This window comes from Brachycentrus maculatus, unplaced genomic scaffold, assembly GCF_059751285.1.
Source record: "Brachycentrus maculatus isolate JH-2025_06_01 unplaced genomic scaffold, ASM5975128v1 h1tg000049l, whole genome shotgun sequence".
Classification (NCBI taxonomy): domain Eukaryota; kingdom Metazoa; phylum Arthropoda; class Insecta; order Trichoptera; family Brachycentridae; genus Brachycentrus; species Brachycentrus maculatus.
This window is the reverse complement of record NW_028280803.1, coordinates 2,142,387-2,166,818: the sequence shown is the minus strand read 5'-3', so window position 1 is coordinate 2,166,818 and position 24,432 is coordinate 2,142,387. Positions and strand designations below refer to the sequence as shown.

The window sequence follows — 24,432 nt, the reverse complement described above, 5'->3', positions numbered from 1 at the left end:
AATGACAGTTCGTAAGCCTTGCCCAATTTTCCATATTCTCATCAATGTTTGATATATCAATAAAGTAATGATATTTTATACTAACGTAAGATTAGTCTGCTTGTCTTCATATATTTTACAAGAGAATTCAGTGTTTTTTATACATACAATGTCTTGCGCACCACGGGACGCAGAAGAGGAAGAGGAGAGAAGAAGTATAGGAAAATAAAAATCTCGCAATGTGAACAACGAAATGAGTAATTTTTTAAATGAATCTGTATTTTGTAAATATGACATTTAAATAGTTTTAACAATAGACAGTATGTACATTTAGGAAACATAATAATGGATTGACAGATTGACAGCCGGGCTGACTGACACAACGAAGGTATAAAATTCATTTCATTCAGACTTGTCAGCTTAATACGTACGTACACATTAGTTATTGCAATTAGTCACTTGCAAAAGATGATTTTACAAACACTTTTACGAATAATCAGGTAAAATTAATTAATAATATATACAAATACACATTGGGAGAAATATAAACTCGTCACTGAATGCGTCTCTAGGTCAGGGTTATGTTAGTGCATATTGCGTATTGCATATTGCTTATTGCATTCACAAAAATATTTTTATAATACATCGATATTTAATTTATAATATCCACAAATCAGGTATAAATATAAAGTTATTCTTATAAATAGGTTATCTGTCATCGGGCACTATCAGAACACTGAAAAAAGAAAAAGAAAAATATATATTACTCGATGGATTATGAAAAAATAGATACATACAAACAAACTATGTCACACTACAACAGAGAGTCAGAGGAAGATCCCTCACACGATGGACCGATACAGATGTAGATGGCTTGTCTCTGGCCAATATCTGTACACAATGGATTCCTCAGTTCTTTGGATACATTGTGCGTGGCCATGAGGATAGCCTGGAACGACTGGTTTTGATCAGTAGCCTGGAGGAGAAGAGAGGGAGAGGGAGGACCCCCAACACGATGAACCGATCAAGTTAAGATAGCAGCAGGCACCTCAGTGGTTGGAGCGCTACATGCAGCGCAGTCAAGAGATAACTCTAGAAGAGTCATTACTTCCACAAGGGTCATAACATTAATGAGGACTAAGACGGAGAAGAAGAGGAACAGTTTTGTATACAATGAAATTAAAAACCTTAATAATAATTTCCTTTACAATTTTAAAACAATAACATCATTGAATGGATTAATCAAATTATTTGGACCAAGATGATAAGTCGTATAAATTATTCACTATCATTGGATTTATATTCGAGACCCATATATGTGATTGTTTGCCTGTAACAGACATCCATAGTTAGGGTAGGGGAAAGGCAATTGAGATAGTATGCAGCAAGGAAGCAGAGAACTCGATCATACTATGAACCAGACGATTGCCGTGGATCTTCCTCAAAAGACATCTAGAGAGAGACCAAAGAGTTCATGGACGATACAGAAAGAAAATATGATTCAAAGGCATAGCCTAGGTGATGTTGCCCGTGATAAAAGGATCTATGTACAATCTGTGGGCGAGGAGAGCTGACCCCAACATCGTCTTTGTTGACTGTTAGAATAGAGCCAGGAAGAAGATGCTGTTTACCTCGGTAGTGTATTTGTAGCGCCTTTGGCTACTGTAGTAGAGGCCCGGGTTCGATTCCCAGGATGGTAAGTGATATATTAATCTAATACATATTTATTGGACAAAAATAGTGTGATTCATATATGAACCATGTGTTTTTTTTTATGAAATAAAATACGTATCGGTTTTGAGGATATCGTGAGGTGGGGAGGACAACAAAGGCGATACTGGAATGATCATGTAAACAGAATGTCGGATGACAGACTTCCACATATCGCCCTTCAAGGAATCCCCGAAGGACGCAGACCCCCAGGCAGACCTCCAAATAGGTGGAAAGACAGCTGGGAGTCAACATCCCAAGAGCTACAAGCGGAGGCACAAACAGATCCTTAGGATCTAGAAAAAGAAGAAGAAGAAGGTTTCTTTTGTTTCAGTACATATTTGATGCAAAAATAAAATGTTCTTGTTATAGAAAAAAATCCAATTTAGGGTTAAGATAAAATTGCATAGTAAAATAAGTACATAGGTACCTAAACTATTTGCTGGGTTCGTTGGGGTTGGTTCTCCGCCTCTGTTGGTGCGCTTCTGCAGTTAGTTGGCGCATGTACTGTACTGAATTTGCTGGAAAAATAGAACAAGAAGAAGAACATTAATAAATTAACCAAAACAAACAAAAATTTGTAAAGAAATAAGGGAGATATGAGGGAATAAACATATTTTGTAATTTGCGGGAAAAATTAACAATTTGTGATGTAATCAATTGTAGTTTTTTTTTAATACATGAATAAATTGTAAAATTTTCAATCCTTGTTACTAAGGAGTTTACGTGCCCTGTTGACGCATTTAGTATTGAAAGTGGGGAACTGACGACCATGGGACCATGGGAATGTACGTGCTGGTGTTATTGGCATTTAAAAAAAAAATTGAGGTCAAGGGATCTTGCATCCCTTATGTCAATGCGACCATAGGTCTATTGTGACCTCCCTCTGTATCACAGCTCACTCCCAAGACCTATGTGTGCCATGTATCTCACAACCTGTCTTGGTGGTAGGAGCTTCACCTTCTCGGAGTCCAGTCCTCCAAGGATGTGACTTCGTTTGCGAGCGAGTGCGTCACAATTATGTACAGAGAATGTGGATTGGCGTTTTGTTATCCTCCATACGTTATTGCATTACTTTTGACTTACATAGGCACAATAGATTTTAAGAAAAAGTGGTAAATATTTACCAAGTGAAATTTCAAATAAAATAAAAAATCTTAGTAACCCTTTGTATACCATAAATTTAAAACAAAAATTTAAAACCATATGTGGAGTAAGGTTTCTAATCTAATAAGTAATAATTAATTAATGTAATAAGTAGTAATAATCTCCAAGGAATCAAATATTCCTAACGAGTTAACGCATAGTTGTTGGGTGGTTTTTTCACCAAACTTGGCCCTAATTAGCATACTAATTACAAGTAACCGCAAACCCAATTCCGATCTGTGCAATGTTTTTTGGCATCTCACAGTCTACCAAAAGTAAGTATGTAAAAGACCCTTTTAAACGTTTCCCGCAAACAATGTGTTAAAATAGTTCAATATGGTTGACCTTATGAACTGCATTTTTTTATTGTTGACACAACCAGGTTATTCTTGTTTTCAAATTTTTACCAATTGAAGATAATGAAAAGCCAAATTTAAGAAAATGACAGTTACCAGTGACAGTGGTAGTGTTGGGTAGTTTAGTGGGGAGCTGCCGGGGCGCCACTCGGGGCCGCTGAAGCTGCAACTGCAAGGGGGCGCCGCTGTTTACCTCTCGTGCCATCAGTTGCGCTGCAAGTGCCATACAATTAACACATATTATATTTCAATCTACACATTAATTTTTTTCATGATATCAAAATTTATAACGGATATTTTTACAAATTATAATTTGAATATAATTAACTACTTAATACATTTGATGGAGCAGTGTTCGGGGACGAGGTGTGTGTCGTATCGTGCTAACCTGAGTACTGCTCGCATGTTTCCACTTGTTTGCATTGCAATAAGATAAAAAAGCTCGCCAGTTGCCATTTAATACTTTTTATTGGAAATTCTTGAATAAATTGCCCAATTCTTTATATAATTATGATTAGAATTGTTTTATAAGGATAAGTTTTTTTTACATTTTTTTATTGCTTCTGTTTAGTTTTTTCTAACTAGACCTTTAAATAATGTAAACTCTTAAATAAAAATAAAATAACCTGATTTCATTAGTTCTTTTTATAATTTTACATCAGCTGTCAATAATATAAGCAACACATTTTCTTGAAAAATATTTACACTAGTTAACATGATTTATTTTAAAATATTATAAATTTTGTATTTCGTGAGTTTTCATTGACAGCGTCATTACAACAATGTCACTCAAACTTTCTAAAGCTTTAAGTGAACTGTCCTGGGTAAACCAGAAAAATAATCTGAAGTGTGGTTTTAGTGTTTAAATCCAACTTCAGATGGCAGTACAAGTGCCATTTTAGAAATAAATATCACCAGGCTTTAGTTCGTGTAGGCCCATGCTCCATTAAGGAAAGTTTTGTTTGGACGACCACGTGGGCAGGTTGATTTGATTTTATTGACTTACTGATTGGTAGCGAGAGTAAACTCTGCGCTTGTGAAGGGGCTTGCGAGGACACCGGGACAGACACGAGTAGGCCGGCCGGAGCGCCCCCGGCAGAGGAAAGAGACAGCGAAATCGGCTGCGGCAGCCCCGGGATTTGAACCTGGTAACAAGAACAATACAGGCTTTTAATACAAAAAAAATATGGATATCCAACATAATGTACGAAATTGAGTTTTAAATTTGTCACAGAAAAAAAAAATATTTCTCAACTCAATTAACCCAGATATGTTGCTGAAATATGGTTTGGGAATTTCATTAACCTGTTTTGTTGTCGAATTATCTCATCATAGATGATAAAGTATAAGTATTTATAGACCTTACAGGCTGTTACTGGCTGGTTTAAGTGATCACTTCATACACTGTGCAACATTCTTCTTCTTCTGTGCGTGTCGACGACTTTCACTTGAGAGTAAATTGTCTTGTCTTTGACAGCTCTAAATAGCGTCTGATCCCAGTCCAATCTCGTACATTCCGGAGCCAGGAGATCTGTCTTCTCCCTCTATATATCCGTCGACCCTCTATTTTCCCTTTTGTGATTAGGTGCAATAGCCCGTACTTCTCTTTTCTAAGCGCATGCCCCAGATAGGACACCTCCAGACCTTGATATCAGTCAGCAACTGTCTCCCCGCTCTTGCTCTTTGGAGCATATTTGCATTATGACCATATCGGTCCATGGAAACATTCCATATAACATTTACCAATCGAATTTCAGTAACATGGTGGTAAATCATGGGTAGAATGGTGAATATTACACAAAAAGTAAATACCGGCCAGTCAATGGCGGGTCAAAAGCCCTGTAAATAATCCATGGTCTTTTCTTAGGATCTATCTGTGCCGCCGCCTGTCGCTCATGGAATGTTGATTGCCAGCTATCTCTCCACTTTTTTGGGGGTCTACGTCCTTCAGGGTTTTCTTGAAGGACGTGGAAGTCTCTTCTATTTACATGCTCATTCCAGTGTCGCCTTCGTTGTCGTCCCCACCTCACGATATTGTTGATAAATAAATTTTCCCAATGACTCAAGAACAAGGTTTCTAAATTGGTTCATTTATACAGAACTTCCAAGAATTTGAGTAGTGTGGTTGTCAATAATGGGTAGAATTGGTGAATGTTACACGTGTGTAAAGTGATCACTTAAACCAGCCTATGACGGTCGTCAGCCCCGTAAATGCCCAGACTTCCATATTCTTCTTCATCATTGATGAGATGTCAAAAATAATATGAAAATAACTCCTGTAATTGGAGATAATCCAGATTTTGTGAACAAGTATTTGGACACACTCAAAATGTTGTAAATTGTAACATCATTATAAATTTTGAAAAAAAAATTTCGTTATTCTGAGATCGGCTTCGCTACATGGAATTTTGGTTCAGTACATTTTATATGGAAGTTTTCCGGGGACGAATTGCAGATTCGTTATACTGGAAATTTTGTCAATTTGGTATTCGCTACAAAGAGATTTTACCTGTATAGTAACTTTTTGGGTAAAAATCAACAAAACCCCACTGACCTGGACGTTCTGCATCCCGCTGGGCGAGGGCGCCGGCGGGGCCATGAGCCTCTCGAGCAGCGCGGAGGAGGCGCCCCCGCCCGCCGGCCCCTTCTTGCCCCCGCCCGCACCCCCCGCCCCCGCGGCCCCCTCGCCCGGCCCCGCGCCTCCCGAGTTGGTCATGGCGGCCGGCGCGCTGTTCAGCAGGTTCAGGATGGTGGCGTTGTTGCTGGGCGGGTTAGAGCTGTTGGACGTGGACTTGGCCGCCGCATTTGCCGCTGAAAATGTTTATTAATTTACTAAATTTGATGTGGGTTTTTTTTCTGCTTCATACTTTTGAACGAGTCACGCTCGCACGTTAAATGCGTTCTAATTTTGAATTTTTCAATTAGTTTTTCGACGATAAATTAGTACAACATTTACGTCTATAACGTAATTGTAAATTAAACATGATTTAATTATTATATTTTATTTGAAAAGTGGATAAACTTTGAATACAACATTTAAAAAAACCCTGATGTTTTTTTAAAACACTTTTTACAAAAAAAAAACCCTGGCATTAAGTGGTTAAATAAAAAAGGGAAATATTTTTGTTTTTATTACATACAAAAATACTTCAATTTCATACTATGTATTTCTGTAAGCCTAAGCGGCTCATTTTTAGAATTAGGTATCAAATTGTGGTAGAGTGCGCTCGATCCGAGAAACTCTGACTTAAGAGTCTGCGACACTAGCCACGGGACCACAACCCGACACTCCGAGGTTAGATTCCTGGAGGGGTCAAAATAAACATTTATGAGTTTTTACTTAAATATTACTTTACTGACTTGCCTTCATGTAAATAACGATTATGAGAACTCTGTGACAACATGATGCATCAGATGGTCATTCATTTGTCAGTGTGTACTCAGCATTTTATTAAACTTTCCTAGTTTAGGCACAATATGAGATAAATCGCAACTTAATTTTCTTTAAACCAAGGTAACATTTGAAGTGATTGTATTTTTTTATTAAAACACCATTTTTGTATTTAAAAAATGAGTTTTTCTTTTAAATAAATATATGGTTTTGAAAAGAAAAGAGTTATTGAAAGTTGAGGAGTTAAAAAAATTCTACTACACTCAGATTTTTGGAATTCAAACATATACCTTACAATTCTCACATCACTTCATGTGTGGGCAGTGTCTATGGTTGATTTGAGTAAGCTTTTATTTAGCAGAAACCTTTTTATTAAAATGTATACAAGACCTTTACCAAATTATTTTATATGCTGGGAGACCCCTGAAAACATGATAAAAAAATTTTATGCAGCTTATAATCTGACCAGTTATTTTATTCACAACATTTTGGGTACCACCTCAAACCTTCATGTCAAAATAATGGATAGAATGCTGAATGTTACATGTGTATAAAGTGATCACTTGAACCAGCCTATGACACATCGTAAGCTCTGTAAATACCTAGACTTCCATATCCTTTTCCACTCATGTTGAAATGTCAAAATGTAAAAAAGACCTCCTAACAAGGATTTGGGCACACCCAGAATGTTGTAAAAATAGTTAAATTTAACAGAAAAATTGTTGTCACATCGCTCACTCCTTTCAACAATGTCATTTATCAAAAACTTGATTTTTCAGGAGATCGTTTTTGATGTTAAAAAATATAATAATAACCATATCCGCTCCCTAGGTGGAGCATATGGAGTCCACAAACTGTCTCCAGGCTTTTCTGTCGGCTGCCAGCTCCCTTGCATCCTCCCAAGTCAGATCCGCGTCGCGAAGTTCTGACGAGAACTGCCGACGAATTGTCAGCAATGGTCGTCCTGGGCGGTGCGAACCTGATGCCTTGTAAAAGAGGCAAGCTTGATTAAGGCTCTCAGGAGGCATGCGGAGTACGTGGCCAAGCCAACTGAATCGCCTTTTTTTGACGACAGTTGTGACCAAGATTTGCTGCGTCCTACGCCTTATCTCTTCATTCCTCACAAAGTCAAACCACCGCACGCCTAAGATTCTCCGCAAACACCTGTTCTCAAAGCTTAGTACACTGTATAATACAATGTATTCAAAATAAATATCAAGCCACTTATTGAACTTTTTACTGTGTAACAGATCTTTTTAGGTAAACCTGACTGTTTTTTCTCCATTTGAAAAATATTTTGTATATTTAAAAAAATACTTAAACAATACTTTTTATTCAAAATGCAAAAACAACACTTTCTGACCTGTAGCGGGTAAATATTTAGTTAAAAATATGCCGCTTTTGCTGGGATATAGTACATTATCTGGGCATTCCGAAAACATGCACAACTGAAAATTGACGAATTTTGATATATGACGTTGTTGAAAGGAGTGAGCGACATGTCATATAAAGTATAATACAAATCTTGCTTATTATGTTCAAACCTCGTACATAATGAGCAAGGTGAATAGGTAATAAATAGGTACTAGGGACTTTGGATAAATGCCCGATCAGTGACGTGCACAGCGTTACACAAAGTGAAATAAGTTAGGCACTACTTAGTAAGGTAAAGTACGGAATAAATATAGAATTTTGCCTCAGCCTAGGGTGAAGAACAATTTGAAGAAATCCTAATCAAAAAAATTACCCAGTTCTTGAATGGAATTTTAGGTTAGAGCATCACTTGAGATTCTATTCACAAATGGGTGCATTTCTTCACAGGGATTTAGAATCGTTGGTCACCCGAGGTTCCGGCGCATCTTCCATGATGAAAGTTAGCGGAAATATGAGTAAGACCTACCGGCAGCCTGCTGGAACTGATGGGCAGAATTCATTAAGCTCGTGACTAGGGCGCTGATAGCCGGGTTGGTGGTCCTCTGCATTGTCGGGTTCACTTTTTGTTTTTGCGTCACTTGTGTCGGAACACTGTTCACTTGTTGATTGGCTAAACTAATAGTCTGTTGTCCTTGCAAGTTTACCGATTGTCCTTGGAGCGTGATGCCCTGCTGTTGAAGATTCACATTAACACCTTGTTGAGATTGTAACGATTGTCCTTGTAACGTGATGCCCTGTTGCCCCTGTATCGCGAGGCCCTGCTGTCCCTGCAACGTGAGCCCGCCTTGCTGTCCCTGCAAGGTGATGCTCGGTTGCCCTTGTAACGTGATGCCCTGCTGTCCCTGCAGAGTTATGCCCTGCTGACCCTGCAACGTGATGCCCTGCTGTCCTTGTAAAGTGATGCCCTGCTGACCCTGCAACGTGATGCCTGGCTGTCCCTGTAACGTGATGCCCTGTTGTCCTTGAATCGTGATGCCCGGTTGGCTTTGTAAAGTAATGCCTCCTTGTTGTCCCTGTAAAGTGATGCTGCCTTGTTGTCCTTGTAACGTGATGCCTTGTTGTCCTTGCAGCGTGATGCCCGGCTGTCCCTGAAGGGTGATACTGCCTTGTTGGCCCTGCAACGTGATTCCGCCCTGTTGACCTTGCAGCGTTATTCCCGGCTGAGTTTGTATGGTGACGTGTTGGGGGGTTCCCTGTCCCTGTATTTGAGCTTGACTCGTGACCACTTTTTGCTGCAATATTTGTCCGGAGATGGGATGCTGTATGTGTATGATGGCTTGCTGCAGTTTGTGAGGGTTGATGGGCTGCGGAGGGTTCGTCAACTGTTGCGCTAGGAGCTGGTTAGCCGTTTGCTGAGCGTTTTGTATTTGCTGCAGTTGCGCGGCCGTCGGCTGTGTGATTTGGATGTTTTGTATCTGCTGGTCGGTGTTTTGCTGCTTCAGTAGAGGTTGGTGGAGCTGTATGTGCTGTATGGTGGGGGCGGGTTGCTGAGACTTGGTGGGGTCGAGTTGGGAAGGGCTGGCGGCGGGTTGGCTGGTAGCCTGGAGCTGTTGCACGGTAGCAGCGCCCGCCTGCAATTGCGCCTGCTGAATAATCAATTCAATTAAACAAATTGTAATTATAAAACCATTTTTTACTAATACATATTAGACACATGATTTTTCAAATTTTGAATTTTTAATCATATTCAGATAGTCAAATATGGAACACTGACATTTCACAGTTGCTATCAGCAATGTTTGAGGTAATACCATTGGCCATTTTACAATTGAGAAAATGATGCACATTTTCCACCTATCAATAAGCACCATATTGGCCCATTGCAATGAATTAAATCAATAAATTTGAGGTTTTAGGATTAATTCACCATTTAAAAAAGTGTGTAATGTCTTTGACAATGCAACCACTTACACTGAAGTTATTGGATCATATTTTCTGTGCGTGCTATCTCATCATTCCAGGAAAAAAGGCTTTTTTAAAGAGAGAGTGTACCCAAATAATTCACAGGCCATTTTAGAATTGCAGGCAAAATTTTGACTTATTATTCATGAAATTCGGCCTCAATTTTATCAAAATGTGATTAATCGACAAAAGAGCTAACATTTGCCAACAATCTATGCAGGCATTTGTGAAATTTTACATTACACACAAAACCCCCATATCTAAATTTTACATTGAAATAAACCTCCATAGTACCTTCATGACTCAATTGAAATACATACATGCTTTACTTTAAAAAATATATTTAAGAACTCTTTTATGTGGTAAAAGATGAACATTTAAATAATAAGAAAATCATTCATATTTAGAAGGTGCAGATCTGTCTGCAGACTAGAAAAGATAATATTTTGGATGTGTAAATGAGTAAAATATACCGTTTATTGATTTGCTATTAACTTTGAAGAATTACATAATGATTTCCATAAAACACTTGTAGTCATAAGACCACTTTTAAGTTTATTCATCTAAACACAACTAGTTTTGTGAACCACAGGCGTTTTCATCAACGGGTGAAAATATTTTCACCTATTAATAAAAACATCGGTAGTTCTAGAAAGTAGTCATGTTTACATTATCAAACTCAAAAGTGGTCTTATACAAGTATTTTATTTTTGAGTCGAAATATATGTAGATGTGGCTTTGTTGGCAAATAAAAAAAGAGAATAAGCAGTTTTTGCATGGAATAAATGGCTTGTTACAAATCCTAAGATATAATAGGAATAATTTGCTGATCATTAATTTCAAAATATCATTTATGATGTATGGACATTATGTTTCAACAGGTTAAAATAAAAACTGGACTAGACAAATAACAGGTCATTGAAAGCCAATACTGGACTAGCCAAATAACAGGTCATTGAAAGCAAAATAACTGATCATTGAAAGTCAACACTAGGTTAGCCAAATAACAGGTCATTGAGAACCAGCACTGGACGAGCCATATAACAGGTCATTGAAAGCCAGCACTGGACTAGCCAAATAACAGGTCATTTAAAGCCAGCACTGGACTAGCCAAATGACAGATCATTGATATTAAACAATGGTCTGTTATTTGTTTGTGAAAAGTTAAGGTAGTCTCTCGTACATTGTTTTAGCAAGTCAATTAGGTAAAAGGACACAACACCTCTATGCTCTACAGTGAGTAAACAAAACAAATCACCGTAATTCTCCTTACCAACAGCGGTAGGTTGGAAGTCATGGGCCTCCGGGCCCCGGAGGACACAACCAGCAGCTCGGGGGAGGTGGAGGTGGGGGCCGACGCGGCAGGGACCCCCGATGGTGACACCACAGGGATACCGGCAACACTAAATGTCAAAAATAAATTCATACACATATGTGTATCATCCAGTTATTTACCTGACATATCATAAAATGCAGATGGGGTAATATATCAAGAAACTTCAACTGAATAATTATTGAAATAATGAAAAGCAGTCTGGTATTTGATATACCACTATAGTATTAATTTCCGCAATTTTAAAATTTTTATTATGTCATCTGAAATTAGTCCGGTATTTAAAATAAAACAATCATTTGAACTAATAACTAAAACCAGTTGTATTTTGTATATTAAAAGCATTGTTAACTTTGTGGTAAGGTAATATAACACTCTCCTTATCATTCATTGTTCAGTCTTTTAAAGTGGTATTACACAAAGTGAATGATAAATGATAAGGATATTATTATTACAATTAGCCTTCACTGTTAACTTTTGTGGTATGGTAATATAACACTCTCCTTATCATTCATCGTTCACTCTTTTAAAGTGGTATTACACAAAGTGAATGATAAATGATAAGGATATTATTATTACAATTAGCCTTCATATAATAAACAATCAAATTAATAGTGTGTCAATTTCACGCAGTGCCCTTTACACCATTGGGTGAGGATAAGGGTTTATAGTAAGACTGCCAAATGAATTTTTACGACAACGTGTATATGAATAAAATTTTACAATTTTGTATTTTTTCCTAGTAAATATGAAATGCTGGTTATTAACATGTACCTTTCACACAAATTTGAAAGGAAGTACTGAAAGATAAAAAAAAATGTAAATAAAAAAAGAAAAAAAAGAATGATGAAACTAGGCAAAATTCATCACTTTACTTTAAAATATAATGATCCATTTTTAATGCATTCTTTATCAACGCTTAAAATATTTTTGCTGACAAACACGACGATGAAATTGCAAAACATATTGCACAAAAACAAATTATGAGATAAAGTTACAACTGAATGTATACTAAAATGCGGAGTCATTATCTTTTTCTTGATAATTCCTATCAACAATGATAAGAATGTAATACCAAGTTAACAGTTGATCATATTTTGCATATCAAAATCTAGATTTACAAGGCAATTCATTCATAATTTTTTTTAACTTGGTAAAGAATTTAAGGATGATCTTTGATAATGACATTTTAAAACTTGAACGAGTATTTTTTAATTAAAAAGAATAACCCGCAAAGCCTGATTTTAGAAGCTTGTCTGCAGCAGCGCAGATGAAGAAAGGAATTTATGAAATACATCACAAACATCTGGACCAATGAAAACAAATCTGTCCTGAAATTCACTTTGCAATTTGAAGGAATTGAATCCGCAATCCCAGTTTCATGGTCGATTATCTACCCTACAACATTATACCATTATGTTTAATTTCTATGATTATTGAAATGTAATATAACTTTGTACAGACTTTAATGAAAATGGATGGCCTACCATGGTATTCTACCAATGAAAAATCGAATCTACACATATGAAAGCCAAACTCATAAAAAATTACATGAGCGATGTAAGAGAAATACATATAAAGTGATCACTCAAATCAGCTAAATCTCTGTAAATAGCCAAACTTCCATATTTCCATTTCAATAAAAATTTTCAACTAGGTTAAGATACAATAAAAAAAATCTAAAATCTTGATATGAATAACTTCTAATTGGAGCAAATTCAACATTTGTGAAGAAAAATATGGACACATTCAAAATTAATAGGACAAAAAATGTATTTAGATAAAATTGGATGGTACATGTCATAGCGCAGTCGCCCTCGCACTATTAAGCCATTGTTTGCGGGAAACGCTTTAAAAGCGTATTTTACATACACATCTTATACAAACAGGTAGAGTGGGAGATGCTTATAAGCGTTCTATTGGCTTACTTTTGGTAGAGCGCAATAGATGCCAAAAAATATTGTACAGATGGGAATTGGGTTTGCGGTTACTTGTGATTAGTATACTGAGAATCGGGTGGCAGACTGCCTGAGTATAATTATGGTCGGGTTTGATGAAAAAAAACTGCCCGACAACAAGGGTGTCACGTGCTTTACGTGAAAGTGTTACCTTGGTACGGAGGGGGCGGCGGTAGGTCCCATGCCTTGGGCCCGAGCTGCGAGTTGTTGATTGGCGTGACCCTAGAAAACAATCAAATACGCTGATTAGAAAACCATGGCCATTTTGATTTCATTGCATCACCTAAAAATAACGCAGTACATATTAAAAAAAAGAGCATGAGTCAGTGAAAACCAAATTTTAAAAAATATTTATTATTTTTACTAATGCACGTTTTATTTATACATGCTGTTTCAGGAGTGGCCAAACCTTGGTGCATATTCCAAACGTGGCAAATAACATGATTACAAATGGGGCATTGCATACTTGCGCCCGCTTATTTTTGAGGCTTCATAAATGAACCCATATTTATGCATTTTAGAAACCTTGTGTTGCAGCGGTGTGGACATTTTTGTACATTTCGGTTACCTTCAACATCATATACATAAAAAATATGTAAAGTCTACTTCCTTTACTTTGCTGTGTAGCGGATAGGTGTCACTATAATACAAAAATATTTTTGATTATTTTCTGTCATCAATCTTTCGATGCGAATTAATATCACCCGCGTCAAATTACATTTCTATAAAAAAATTTACTGTAACCAATGTGTTAACACTACTAGTGGGGTCAACACCAGCAATCACCTTCTCGTCCAAGAAATTATTTCTAACTATTGAAGATTGGTGCTCCAATAAATGTGTCTTTTGAAATGGCATAAATTTATAAATTGAATTGCATGATTGAGTAATTTCTCTGCCTCCCTTAACCAGATCCTACTCCTATCCCTATTTTAAAACTATGTATAAAGGTAAAAGTAGGAAAATTTGTGCTCGAGTTGTATGGCTTGAGTTGTATATACATAGATCGAAGATGTCGTAAGGTGGGGAAGGCGACGAAGGAGACAATGGTATGTCCATGTGAGGAGAATGGAACCATCCAGACTCCCCCACATCGCACTGTACGCCCAACCCCATGGTAGACGACTCCCGGGCAGACCACCAAAGAGATGGGTCGATAGCTGGGAATCGACATCGCAGGAGGCTAATCCCTCTTGAAAACAGGCCACAAGGCCTACAGCAAGATGTAGAAGAAGAAGAAGAAGAAGAGTTGTATGGCGCATCTGAACTCTATGGTATGCTTAAGGTTGACCACCAGTGCTATGTAGATCAACAATGTAATAATAAAATAATATGCAAAATCATCAAAACATGTTTACCGTATTTATATTTTCAATTTAAAAATAACATGCCAATTATTTTATGACCTCGACTTTGATTTACTGACTAGGCGTCTAATATTGTGGTAAGTCTTAGAAGAAATTAAAACCATTTATTTTGACTGTTACAGAATTTCAGAGAATATTGGGATACATGTAGTGACAAGACAGAAATTTGAATTTTTTGTATCAGCTGCTTAGCAAAAAAATACAGGGTTGCCAACTGTTAATTTAGAATTATTAGTTGAAAGGAGTAAAATTATTTGCTGACTAGGTGTCTAATATTTTGGTGAGTCGTAATCACAATGAAGAAATTAAAACCATTTATTTTGACTGTTGCAGAATTTCAGAGAATATTGGGAAACATGTAGTGACAAGACAGAAATTTGCATTTTTGTATCAGCTGTTTAGCAAAAAATACAGGGTTGCCAACTGATAATTTAGAATTATAAGTTTTTTAGTGCAAAAACTTTTTCAATTAATAAACATTTCAAATTTCGAATCAGGTAATTTTTAACAAAAACTTAATTTCGAAACCTTGAAAATTACAAATTATTAATGCGATTTCACTGTATTACAAGAATATTGAATAAAATTTGGGAAATATGTGGTAGATGTTATTTGATTACCATTTCTCGCATCCCGGCCGTGTAGGAGACCCGCGGCTGCTGTCCGGGGACGAGGTGCTTTATCCTGACCGACTTCCTTCCTTCTTCCGTGAATATCTCCGTAAACTGCTGGATATATCTGTTGGCATGGGCGCGGGTACCTGCAATTGAGTTCAAAATGTAGTAAAAAAGTGCCAAAAGAGATTGACTCATGATGGATGAATGTGTTCATTCTGCATATTTATACTAGAGTAATAATATATCCGACTGTCTGAAAAGGAAAACATATGAGTCATTCAGAACTACATATGCATTAGAGAATATGGATCTTACAAAATGAAATGTAGAAAAGCTCAAATGCACATAGAACTCCACGGAAAGATCCATGCTTGGTATAAGCCTAAGAGACAGAATAAAAAATGAGGAAATTAGGAGCAGAACCAGAGTAGCGGATATCATGGATCGCGTAGCAAGACTCAAATGGCAATGAGCAGGACACGTTGCGAGACAAGATACCACAAGATTTACCCAGTCCTAAAATTTCAAGATGGAGACCTTGAGAATAAGAGAGGCGTCGGAAGACCTCAAAAAGATGGTACGACACCGTGGGGGGTAAAAATCGGATGCAACCGACCGAAAAATATGGAAGAAGCCTATATATATCCAGCAGTGGAGGACAGAAAGCTGAAAAAGATGAAAGATACACTAGAGTTGTGACTAATGGGTAGCTGTTACTTTTTCAGTTACCCAATTAGGATGGTATTTGTTTCTTTTTCTCAGTTCATATTTCTTTCCAGCTAAATCACCCGACACATATGAACGTACATGATACGCGCGGTTTTTCTTCACCATTCCGCGCTAACCCGTATGACCTACGCGCAAGAGAAAAGATATCTGTTCCAAAAATATTTAATGCGTACCGGATACACTGACAAATTTTCGTCAGGTTTCATACCTGACAATATTTTGTGACAACAAACGTTATGATTTTTTTGTTTGTTTATAAAAAAATATGCCTGAAAATAACCCGAAGGTAGGGTGGTTAAGTTTTTAATGCCAAATTGCCAAATATATTACTAGTTGAAAATACGCAACACGTAACCAATGTGTGTTCCGATTGGCATTATAAGCTTTGGGTGATCAAATCCAAAAACAGAACAACTAATGACTTATTTTAAGGGAGTAATTATTTAATTTGGTTTTTAATTCAAATTCAAACCGATAGTGGCTCATTGAGTTTGTTGTGTGGTTGCGGTGGAAGATTATCAGTAAAAACTTGCTAGTTCTTTGACTTTGGGTCTATTCTAAATATAAGTTACTAGGTAGCTCTAGGTGAGTGACTGGTTTCTTCTTCTTCTATCTGCACCCCATGGTGCAAAGGGCGCTGCATTGTATATATGCAGTGTTATCTTGATTGTTACTTTCATGAAGGCGAGGTGATCACTCCTGCTTCAGGGACCAGTTCAGGGTAATATTAAATAAATATTTGAGTGTAAAATCACTAATATTGATTTTTCACCCCACCCCTGGGAATCAAACCCGGGACCTCCAGCACGGTAGCTAAACACGGTAACTATTACACTATGGAGATGGACAAGTTTCTAGAAGAGACAAATCTAGAACGCCGCTTGCTAGACTATGCGGGTATGTACACGATTGCGGGATGTGGTCGTCACCGCCGTGTCACCAACATACCCACATTCCTAAGTATGAAGGAAAGAGCGGTTACCCAAGAGGAAGCGGCAGGCGGAGCCGTTCCTCTCGCCCTCGACGTGGTCCCGGTCTACGTAGAGCTCGCCGAGGTACTCCTGGTTGGCTGGGCGCTGCAGCACGCTGAGGCGCACGTGGAACAGGCCGGCGCCCGGGCGCTCCGCTTCCAGCACGTACTCCTCCAGCAGCTGCGGCGCGCAGTCAGCCGTGGCTCGCGGCCGCTCGTACGCGCGCGCCAGCCGCGCCACGCCCGCCGCCGCCTCCGCCGCCGCCGCCGCCGCGGCCGGTAGGGGGCTCGGGCAGCGCGGCGCCACGATCGGCCGGATCACCTGACAAAACACAAATTGATCCACATCACAAACATAATGAAGAAGTCTATTGAGATGGGAGTAAGTCTCTAAAAGATTCACTTTCTACCCATGATCAAAAACACATCACATTAATTTGAGAAAGTTGTATATGTGGTACAGATTACCCCACATTGCATTGCATGGCCAAGACTCCCGGGCAAACCACCAAAGAGATGAATTGACCACTGGGAATTGACATCGCAGGCTAATCCCTCTTAAAAACAGGCCACAAGGCGTATACCAAGAAGAAGAATAATGAAAGAGTTTATAGAATCCTAAATGAGATGTATCAAATGAATATGAAACATCAAAGTCACCGGAAGTAACTTCCTACCCAGCAAAGTAATCTTTAACTGGAATAACTTACCAAGATACTCAACTAAACTTACTCAATTATATCCAACAAATTTAAAAACAAATTGGAGTCTCTTTTGAAAAAGAAAGAAGATTGCAGACAAAATATTTTGTAAGAAATATAGGAATGACACCTAAAAATTGACAAACTGTGACCAAATACATAATATTAATAAAAATATTTGCAATTTCATTTTGTATTTAAATTATTTGTGTTTACCAAATCTAGGAACCATAGATTTGGTACACACAAATGTCATTATTATATATATTATTTTATAATAAACAACCTACTCTTGGTTTCCTTTTTATTTTATTTTATTTATTTTATTATTCCTAATTTAAAGAAATGTCAGAAAACTCATGATAATTCCCACTAGTTATTTAAGAATATCAACAATATCAAAACAACAACAAAATTTCAAAACAATTTGGATAAAATTCAAATTGAAATTGCACAATGCAGCATGCCTGGGATACGGCTTGATAAGATTGACGAAACAAAGCCAGAATTGCACATTCTCACAGGAAAATAGGACTTCTATTTTTTCTAAGAGAATAGAAAAGTCCAAGTAAAAGTTTGAAAGTTGCAGATGGCGGGTAATGGTTACCTCGCTGGGTTTCTTGGGATACTTGGAGGAAGCTCTGGTGGTAGCGGTCGGATTGGCGGCTTGTCGGCTGGCCGCCCTCGCTCGGTGCTTGTTGATGATGTCCAGGAGCCCCAATCCGCGCTGGTTCGAGAGCTGATCCAACCGCCGCTTGCGATTCACCGCCACCTGAATTTACGCAAATACTTTTAAAAAAAAAGAAATCCTACAAAAATATAAAAGTAACGTATTTAATTTATATTATACTTGCTAAATAGCACTATTTCTTAAAACCTATTGTGACACATGTTTCGATGCATTCTGCAGCATTTTCAAACACCATATGTAAAGCTAAGTTTAAGTTCTAGAGTTGTGTCTTTAAATAAAATTTTTACCAATATTTTATGTTCGTTTTTTACATAAAGTTCTCAAAAAACATGTTGCACTTATTTTTTAAATGTTTTTAGCAAACGTTTTTTTGTAAAATGTGAGTTTTTTATTGTTGTACATTTTAAGACAGTCCCGTATTAAGGTACAATGAAACAAGTCCCATGGTCTACGGCAAAGCATATAATTATTGAATACATGATACAGATAGTGATAGTTATAATATAGGAAATAATGAAGATGACATAATCCTCAAATGATATTTACTTGTAGCGTTGTAGAAATGTGTAAAATGAATCCTCCTAAAAACTGGGCATAACTGAACACACTTACAGTTGTACCGTGATGTTACTGATGTTGGCAATGTGCTGTACTGTGACTGACCTGCAATTATGGAGAGGATAGTGTGTTATGAGTGACCTGCGAATATAGACAGGTAAGTGTGTTGTACTGCGCTCAATCCGCGAGTATGGAGAGAGTAGTGCGATGTACTATGACTGATCTGCGCGTATAGAGGGAATTGTGTTGCACTGCTCTCAATTCGCGAGTATGTATAGAGTAGTATGATGTACTATGACTGACATGGGAGTATGGAGAGGGAATTGCGTTGTACTGCGTTCAATCCGCGAGTATGAAGAGAGTAGTGAAATGTAGTATGACTGACATGCAAGTATGGAGAGGGTAGTGAGATATGCTATGAGTGACCTGCGAGTATGGAGAGGGTAGTGTGATGCACTATGACTTACCTGCGAGTATGGAGAGAGTAGTGCGATGTACTATGACTAATCTGCGTGTATAGAGGGAATTGTGTTGCACTGCTCTCAATCCGCGAGTATGTATAGAGTAGTATGATGTACTATGACTGACATGGGAGTATGGAGAGGGAATTGCGTTGTACTGCGCTCAATCCGCGAGTATGGAGAGAGTAGTGAAATGTAGTATGACTGACATGCAAGTATGGAGAGGGTAGTGAGATATACTATGACTGACCTGCGAGTATGGAGAGGGTAGTGTGATGCACTTTGACTTACCTGCGAGTATGAAGAGTGTAGTGTGATGTACTATGACTGCCTTCAAGTACAGAGAGGGTGGTGCGCTGTTCTGTGACTGACCTGCGAGTATCTCCTGGCCTGTCTCCTGATGGCCGGCGTGGTGAGCAGGTGGCGCTGGTGATGCAGGCGCGCGGCCAGCAGCCCCACGGCGGGGCGGGGCTCCAGGCAGAGGGGCGGAGCCGTGGCGCGCACCACAGCCGCCTCCAGCAGCAGGCGCTCCTCGCGGCCCCACGACCCCGCACGCGCTATCGCATTCACGTCGCTTATTATACTCTGGAAACAGCAACACAATCGGACTTTATTCATTTTGAATGTAAACATTTCACTTACTGAATTAGACCATCTGTCCATCAACCAAAGCTACATAAAATAATTCTTTGAAGGAGGAAATACTTTTCAAAATAAACCAGCAGAAGGCGATCTGGATTAAACTGAGGTTAACATCCAAATTATCAACAGGAACATTTATTGAATGAGGTATGATTTTTATAATATACAAAATAATTTTGTTTAAAATCACAATAATTTATTATAACTGAATTATTATGTTAACCGGTTTCGAAGTAAACAGCTTCTTTCTTGAGACCAATTATTAGACTAGTATTTATTAGTCTCGAGGAAGAGGCTGTTTGCTTTGAAACCGATCGGGATTGTAATTAAGTTTTGATAAGAATTTTAATGATTTTCAACAAGGTTATTGGGATTTTTCTGTTAAATTATATGTTTATTCATACAGAAAAAGCTTGGTAATTTGAATTTTGCCATGATTAAAAAATATTATAAAATTCGTTATAGTTATAATAAGTTATTTGTGCAAAACTCTCCTTATCATTCATCGTTCACTTTGTGTAATACCACTTAAAAACTGTAGACAGTTGACTCGATGATGGAATGGTTATTCTGAAAGCGGCAGTCATGAAGTAGAGTTTTTAAGTGGTATGACATTAAGTGAACGATGAATAATAAGGAGAGTATTATACTACAAGATTAAAAATGCATTCAATATAAAAATATGATTTGTGCAATATTACCTGAGTAGTTGGTTTGAGCAATACATGATGAGTATCACATACGAAGATAGGATAGGCCTGCCTGTAATCTCTAATTTGAGCAATGATACATCCCGAATAGAACAAAGATGAGTGTTCCGCCTCCAGCAAGTCCAGCAGGACTATCGGCAACTCTTCGTTATCAATATATGTTAATAAGTCTTCTTCCTCGTAAGGCCATCGTGCCGTTTCTAAAAGGGTATCGTCTGATTGCGAATGTGCCTGGAACAATAACAAACTAAATGAGGAGATTTTGTTTACGAGTTGAAGTTTCACGGCGTACACAGCGGTTCAAGGTGACATCTGATAGGTTATATAATTAAATTAACATACCACCTAGATCAAAAAGTTCCCGGAAATGTGATCAGAAAATTAAAAATACAAGATTATTCATCAAAATGTATATTGTCCCCTTCAAAGTACTCCTCATTGACTTCAACTCACTTATGCCAGCGCTTGATCAATCCTCAAAACATTTTTATAATTGTTTTCGGTATGGCCATCAGAGCCATCTTCGATTTTTCTATGACCTCATCTGGGAAGCTGTAACGCGTTCTGGGAGCGGTTTCTTGAGTCGACAGAATAGGAAAAAGTCGCAGGGAGCAAAATCAGGTGAATTCGGTGGTTGTTGGATGGTATTCGTACCATTTTTAGCCAAATGGTCACGGATAACGATGGCATTGTGCGACGGTGCATTATCGCGGTGCAAAATTCACGAGTGTTTGCCCACAAATCTGATCTTTTTGGCGAATAGCTTCACCCAAACATCTTGAGCGGATCCACAAGCAATGCCTAACTCCTCTACCATCTCTCTAATTGTCAATTTGCGGCTTACAGTCATCCATTTTTTGATTTTGTTTAATGTTTTCGTCGGTTTTCAATGACGAAGGTCTGCTATTGCGTTCGTCATCGTTGAAACATTCGTTTTCTTCAGAGTATTGTTGCCGAAACACTATTCTAGCATTTTTAATGTCGTCGCACCACTAAAACCGCAAAATTTAATACAAACTTGTGGTATCAAATTCCATTCCATTTTTTAAAATAAAATAAAAAACTAAAACACGCACAATCGCAGATGGACTCAATACGGTGTCACTCTTACAAATGTCAAGCTATCAAGCTGAAAATTTCATACAATATCAATGACAGATGTAGCAACCTAAGAAAAAAAAGAAAATTGGATGACTGAGAACGCCACACAGTGGTGATTCCGGGAACTTTTTGATCAAGGTAGTACATATCAGTTTGCCACATTAAAGAAGACTAGTATTTTTTTTTTTAAAGCAACAAAATCACCTTACAGACAGAGAGAATAAAAAGCCACATACTATGTCGGCTGTCCAAACTCAAAACACAGTAAGGGACATTTTTTATGTAGTAATTTTTTTTGCATTTTTGGACTAAGTAGATTCTACTTAGTCCAAAAATGTCCCTCTAACTGTGTTTTAAGTTTGGACAGCCGATGTCTTTGCAAACATTTTCCGGCTCCTCCACATTCATGCATATCCTCATACATATCCGCCGATAATTTTAACTCCTGACCTGACCACTTTCAAGTATTTGAAATACTGATCATACCAAGTATTCCTCTATCTCACTCTGCTCGTATTTCAAACAACATTCGCCTCATTAATTTGGTTTACTTTTTGTTGCATTAATTTATTTTAAAATGGAGTTTCAAAAATTCACTTTAAATCTATGAAGTAATAAAATGGGGTCACTTACGCTAGCGGAGCCATCATTGGGGGGAGAGAGCATGTGAGTATCACCATTAACCTTAAGCGATATTGAGTAACCCTTATTTCCAGGGTATAAATTTATTATTAACACATTCAAATTCATCCGAGTTAATAATTTTTCTAATAGATAAGAGCTAATTTTTAATCCTTGCTGTAAAACAAATAATAAAAATTAGTAACATTCGTCGGTGGAAGAATACATTATATTATTTTATCGATAGCGTTTTTCTCAAAGAACTGGTTTTTAGATGACATATGATATATTTACGGCCCAAATTAATGCTTTCTGGATATAAATAAAAATGTGCAAATAAAATTATTGATTACTAATAAATCTCGATTTAAGTTAAATCGGATAAAAAATATTATTCCTTCATTTTCTGTATGCTTTTATTAAGCAATGTTATGATTTTTTGTACATAATTTTTCTGGTATAATTTAGTATTATGACCATAATTGAAAAGTGTGTGGTATCTGAAAGTGAATTTATGCTATAAATAAGTAAATACGCAAAAGGAGCGTACATAGTTAGCCTGTAGAGCTTCATCAGAGGTAAGCTCATCATATAACTCGCGTAACTTGTCGTGAATATTGAACTTGACCGGTTTCTTGACAGGACTCAGGCTCTGGGAGGATCGCTCTCTCTTCCCGGGAGAGTAGCCGTGGCCGGAGTCCCGCTTGTCGGGAGAGTAACCGTGGCTGGAGTCCCGCATCCCGGGAGAGTACCCGTGGCTAGATTCCCGCTTCTCGGGGGAGTAGCCGAGGCTGGACTCCCGCTTCCCGGGGGAGTACCCGTGGCTGGAGTACTGCTCCATGGGCCGCTTGCGCCCGAAGCCGCCCGCATAGGACTGCTCCCCCGCCCATAGACTAGAGTTGTGCTCCACGGATGTGTCATCACTCTCCAAATCATAATTCAAATCTAACGTGTGAGAATTCCATCTAGCTTTTTTAAGTATTTCCTAAAAAAAATACACATAATAAATAACTAGGGTGTTTTGCGTAATTTTCGAGGCCTTTTGAAACATCTAGGTTAAAAGTATCACACACAAAGGTTTGAATGGAAAACCAAAATAGATACATTTATTAACTAAAATACAGTCATTTACCTCAGCTTCAGCAGCTGCAGATACTAGGCCATTCATTTTGTTCCAAAATAAATCACATATTTCATTTTACTATCATAAAACTGTTAAAACAGTATAAAATTGGCGAGTAATAAAATACATTTCCTAAATATCTACACATCAGCTAATGAATAAATAAATTGTCCATGTAAAAGTGCTACATTTTTGGAATATTATAGCTTATTTGATATTATATGGTCCATATTTACAAACAATTTTATAGATATTTGGCATTATGAACATCTGTTGTTTTTTGCAGATTGTAAATAATTCCCGTATATTTGTTGTATAAAAATAATTTAAAACCGATCACTAAACACTGGTGTATTTACGGATATTTTTTTATTTGCGAATATCCGCGATTTAAAATAAAATAACTACACATAAATAAAATCATCACTCTGTCCAAAAAGCATGAACGAACAGCAACAACCAAGTGTCAAACAGAAATTCCGTCAAGACAATCCATAGACAAATGGACAAATAACTATTTTTAAACATTCACTCGGATCTACCAACTTAATAGAATAAAGTGACAGGATTCTTTATGGCCAAAAGCTCGATTTACAAGCGTAAATTCTTGTAGAACCTACCTATTGGATATATTTCGGTTGGTCTATCGATGCGCGTGGTATATTGAAGGGACTAGTATTTTCTAGTAGGGTATTAACTTTCCTGGCGCTGTCACCTTGGGTATTAAAACCTGTTGGTTGATCATACAATACATTTATTATTATCTTACTCAGACAACTTCAAATATTTTATATCTTTGCTCGCGATAAATAAAGCATGATTGATTGACCATCAAATAAGATATGAATTAAACTTGTTTCATTAGGTTTTTTACCCGGGTTTTTCATAGATTTAACAAACCCGGAAACCCGGAGATTTTTTTTAAACCCAGG

The 24,432-nt window shown here is 37.6% G+C and overlaps 1 protein-coding gene across 1 annotated transcript; it reads right to left on the bottom strand.

Moving 5' to 3' along the window:
* Nucleotides 1-242: 242 nt before the first annotated feature.
* Nucleotides 243-24,085, bottom strand: LOC148312200 (uncharacterized). The gene is made up of 16 exons (XM_088277727.1): nucleotides 23,510-24,085; nucleotides 22,928-23,362; nucleotides 22,390-22,554; nucleotides 20,647-20,886; nucleotides 19,676-19,888; nucleotides 18,201-18,365; nucleotides 16,905-17,214; nucleotides 15,197-15,336; nucleotides 13,361-13,431; nucleotides 11,192-11,321; nucleotides 8,483-9,602; nucleotides 5,746-6,002; nucleotides 4,198-4,336; nucleotides 3,288-3,404; nucleotides 2,120-2,210; nucleotides 243-715 (listed from the first exon to the last, which is right to left on the bottom strand). The coding sequence occupies exons 1-15, from the start codon at nucleotides 23,543-23,545 to the stop codon at nucleotides 2,125-2,127; spliced, it is 3,624 nt and encodes a 1,207-aa protein (XP_088133853.1). The 5' UTR covers nucleotides 23,546-24,085; the 3' UTR covers nucleotides 243-715; nucleotides 2,120-2,124.
* Between the last annotated feature and the right edge of the window lie 347 nt (nucleotides 24,086-24,432).

Bases quoted from the DNA above. Each gene is read 5' to 3' on its own strand.
- LOC148312200 (XM_088277727.1), bottom strand. From the start codon at position 23,545: ATGAATGGCCTAGTATCTGCAGCTGCTGAAGCTGAG. The intron at 17,215-18,200 runs GTAACCATTACC...GTGTTTTGTCAG, and splicing joins ATCCCAAGAAACCCAGCGAG to GTGATCCGGCCGATCGTGGC. The intron at 6,003-8,482 runs GTAGGTCTTACT...AAACATTTTCAG, and splicing joins TCAGTTCCAGCAGGCTGCCG to CGGCAAATGCGGCGGCCAAG.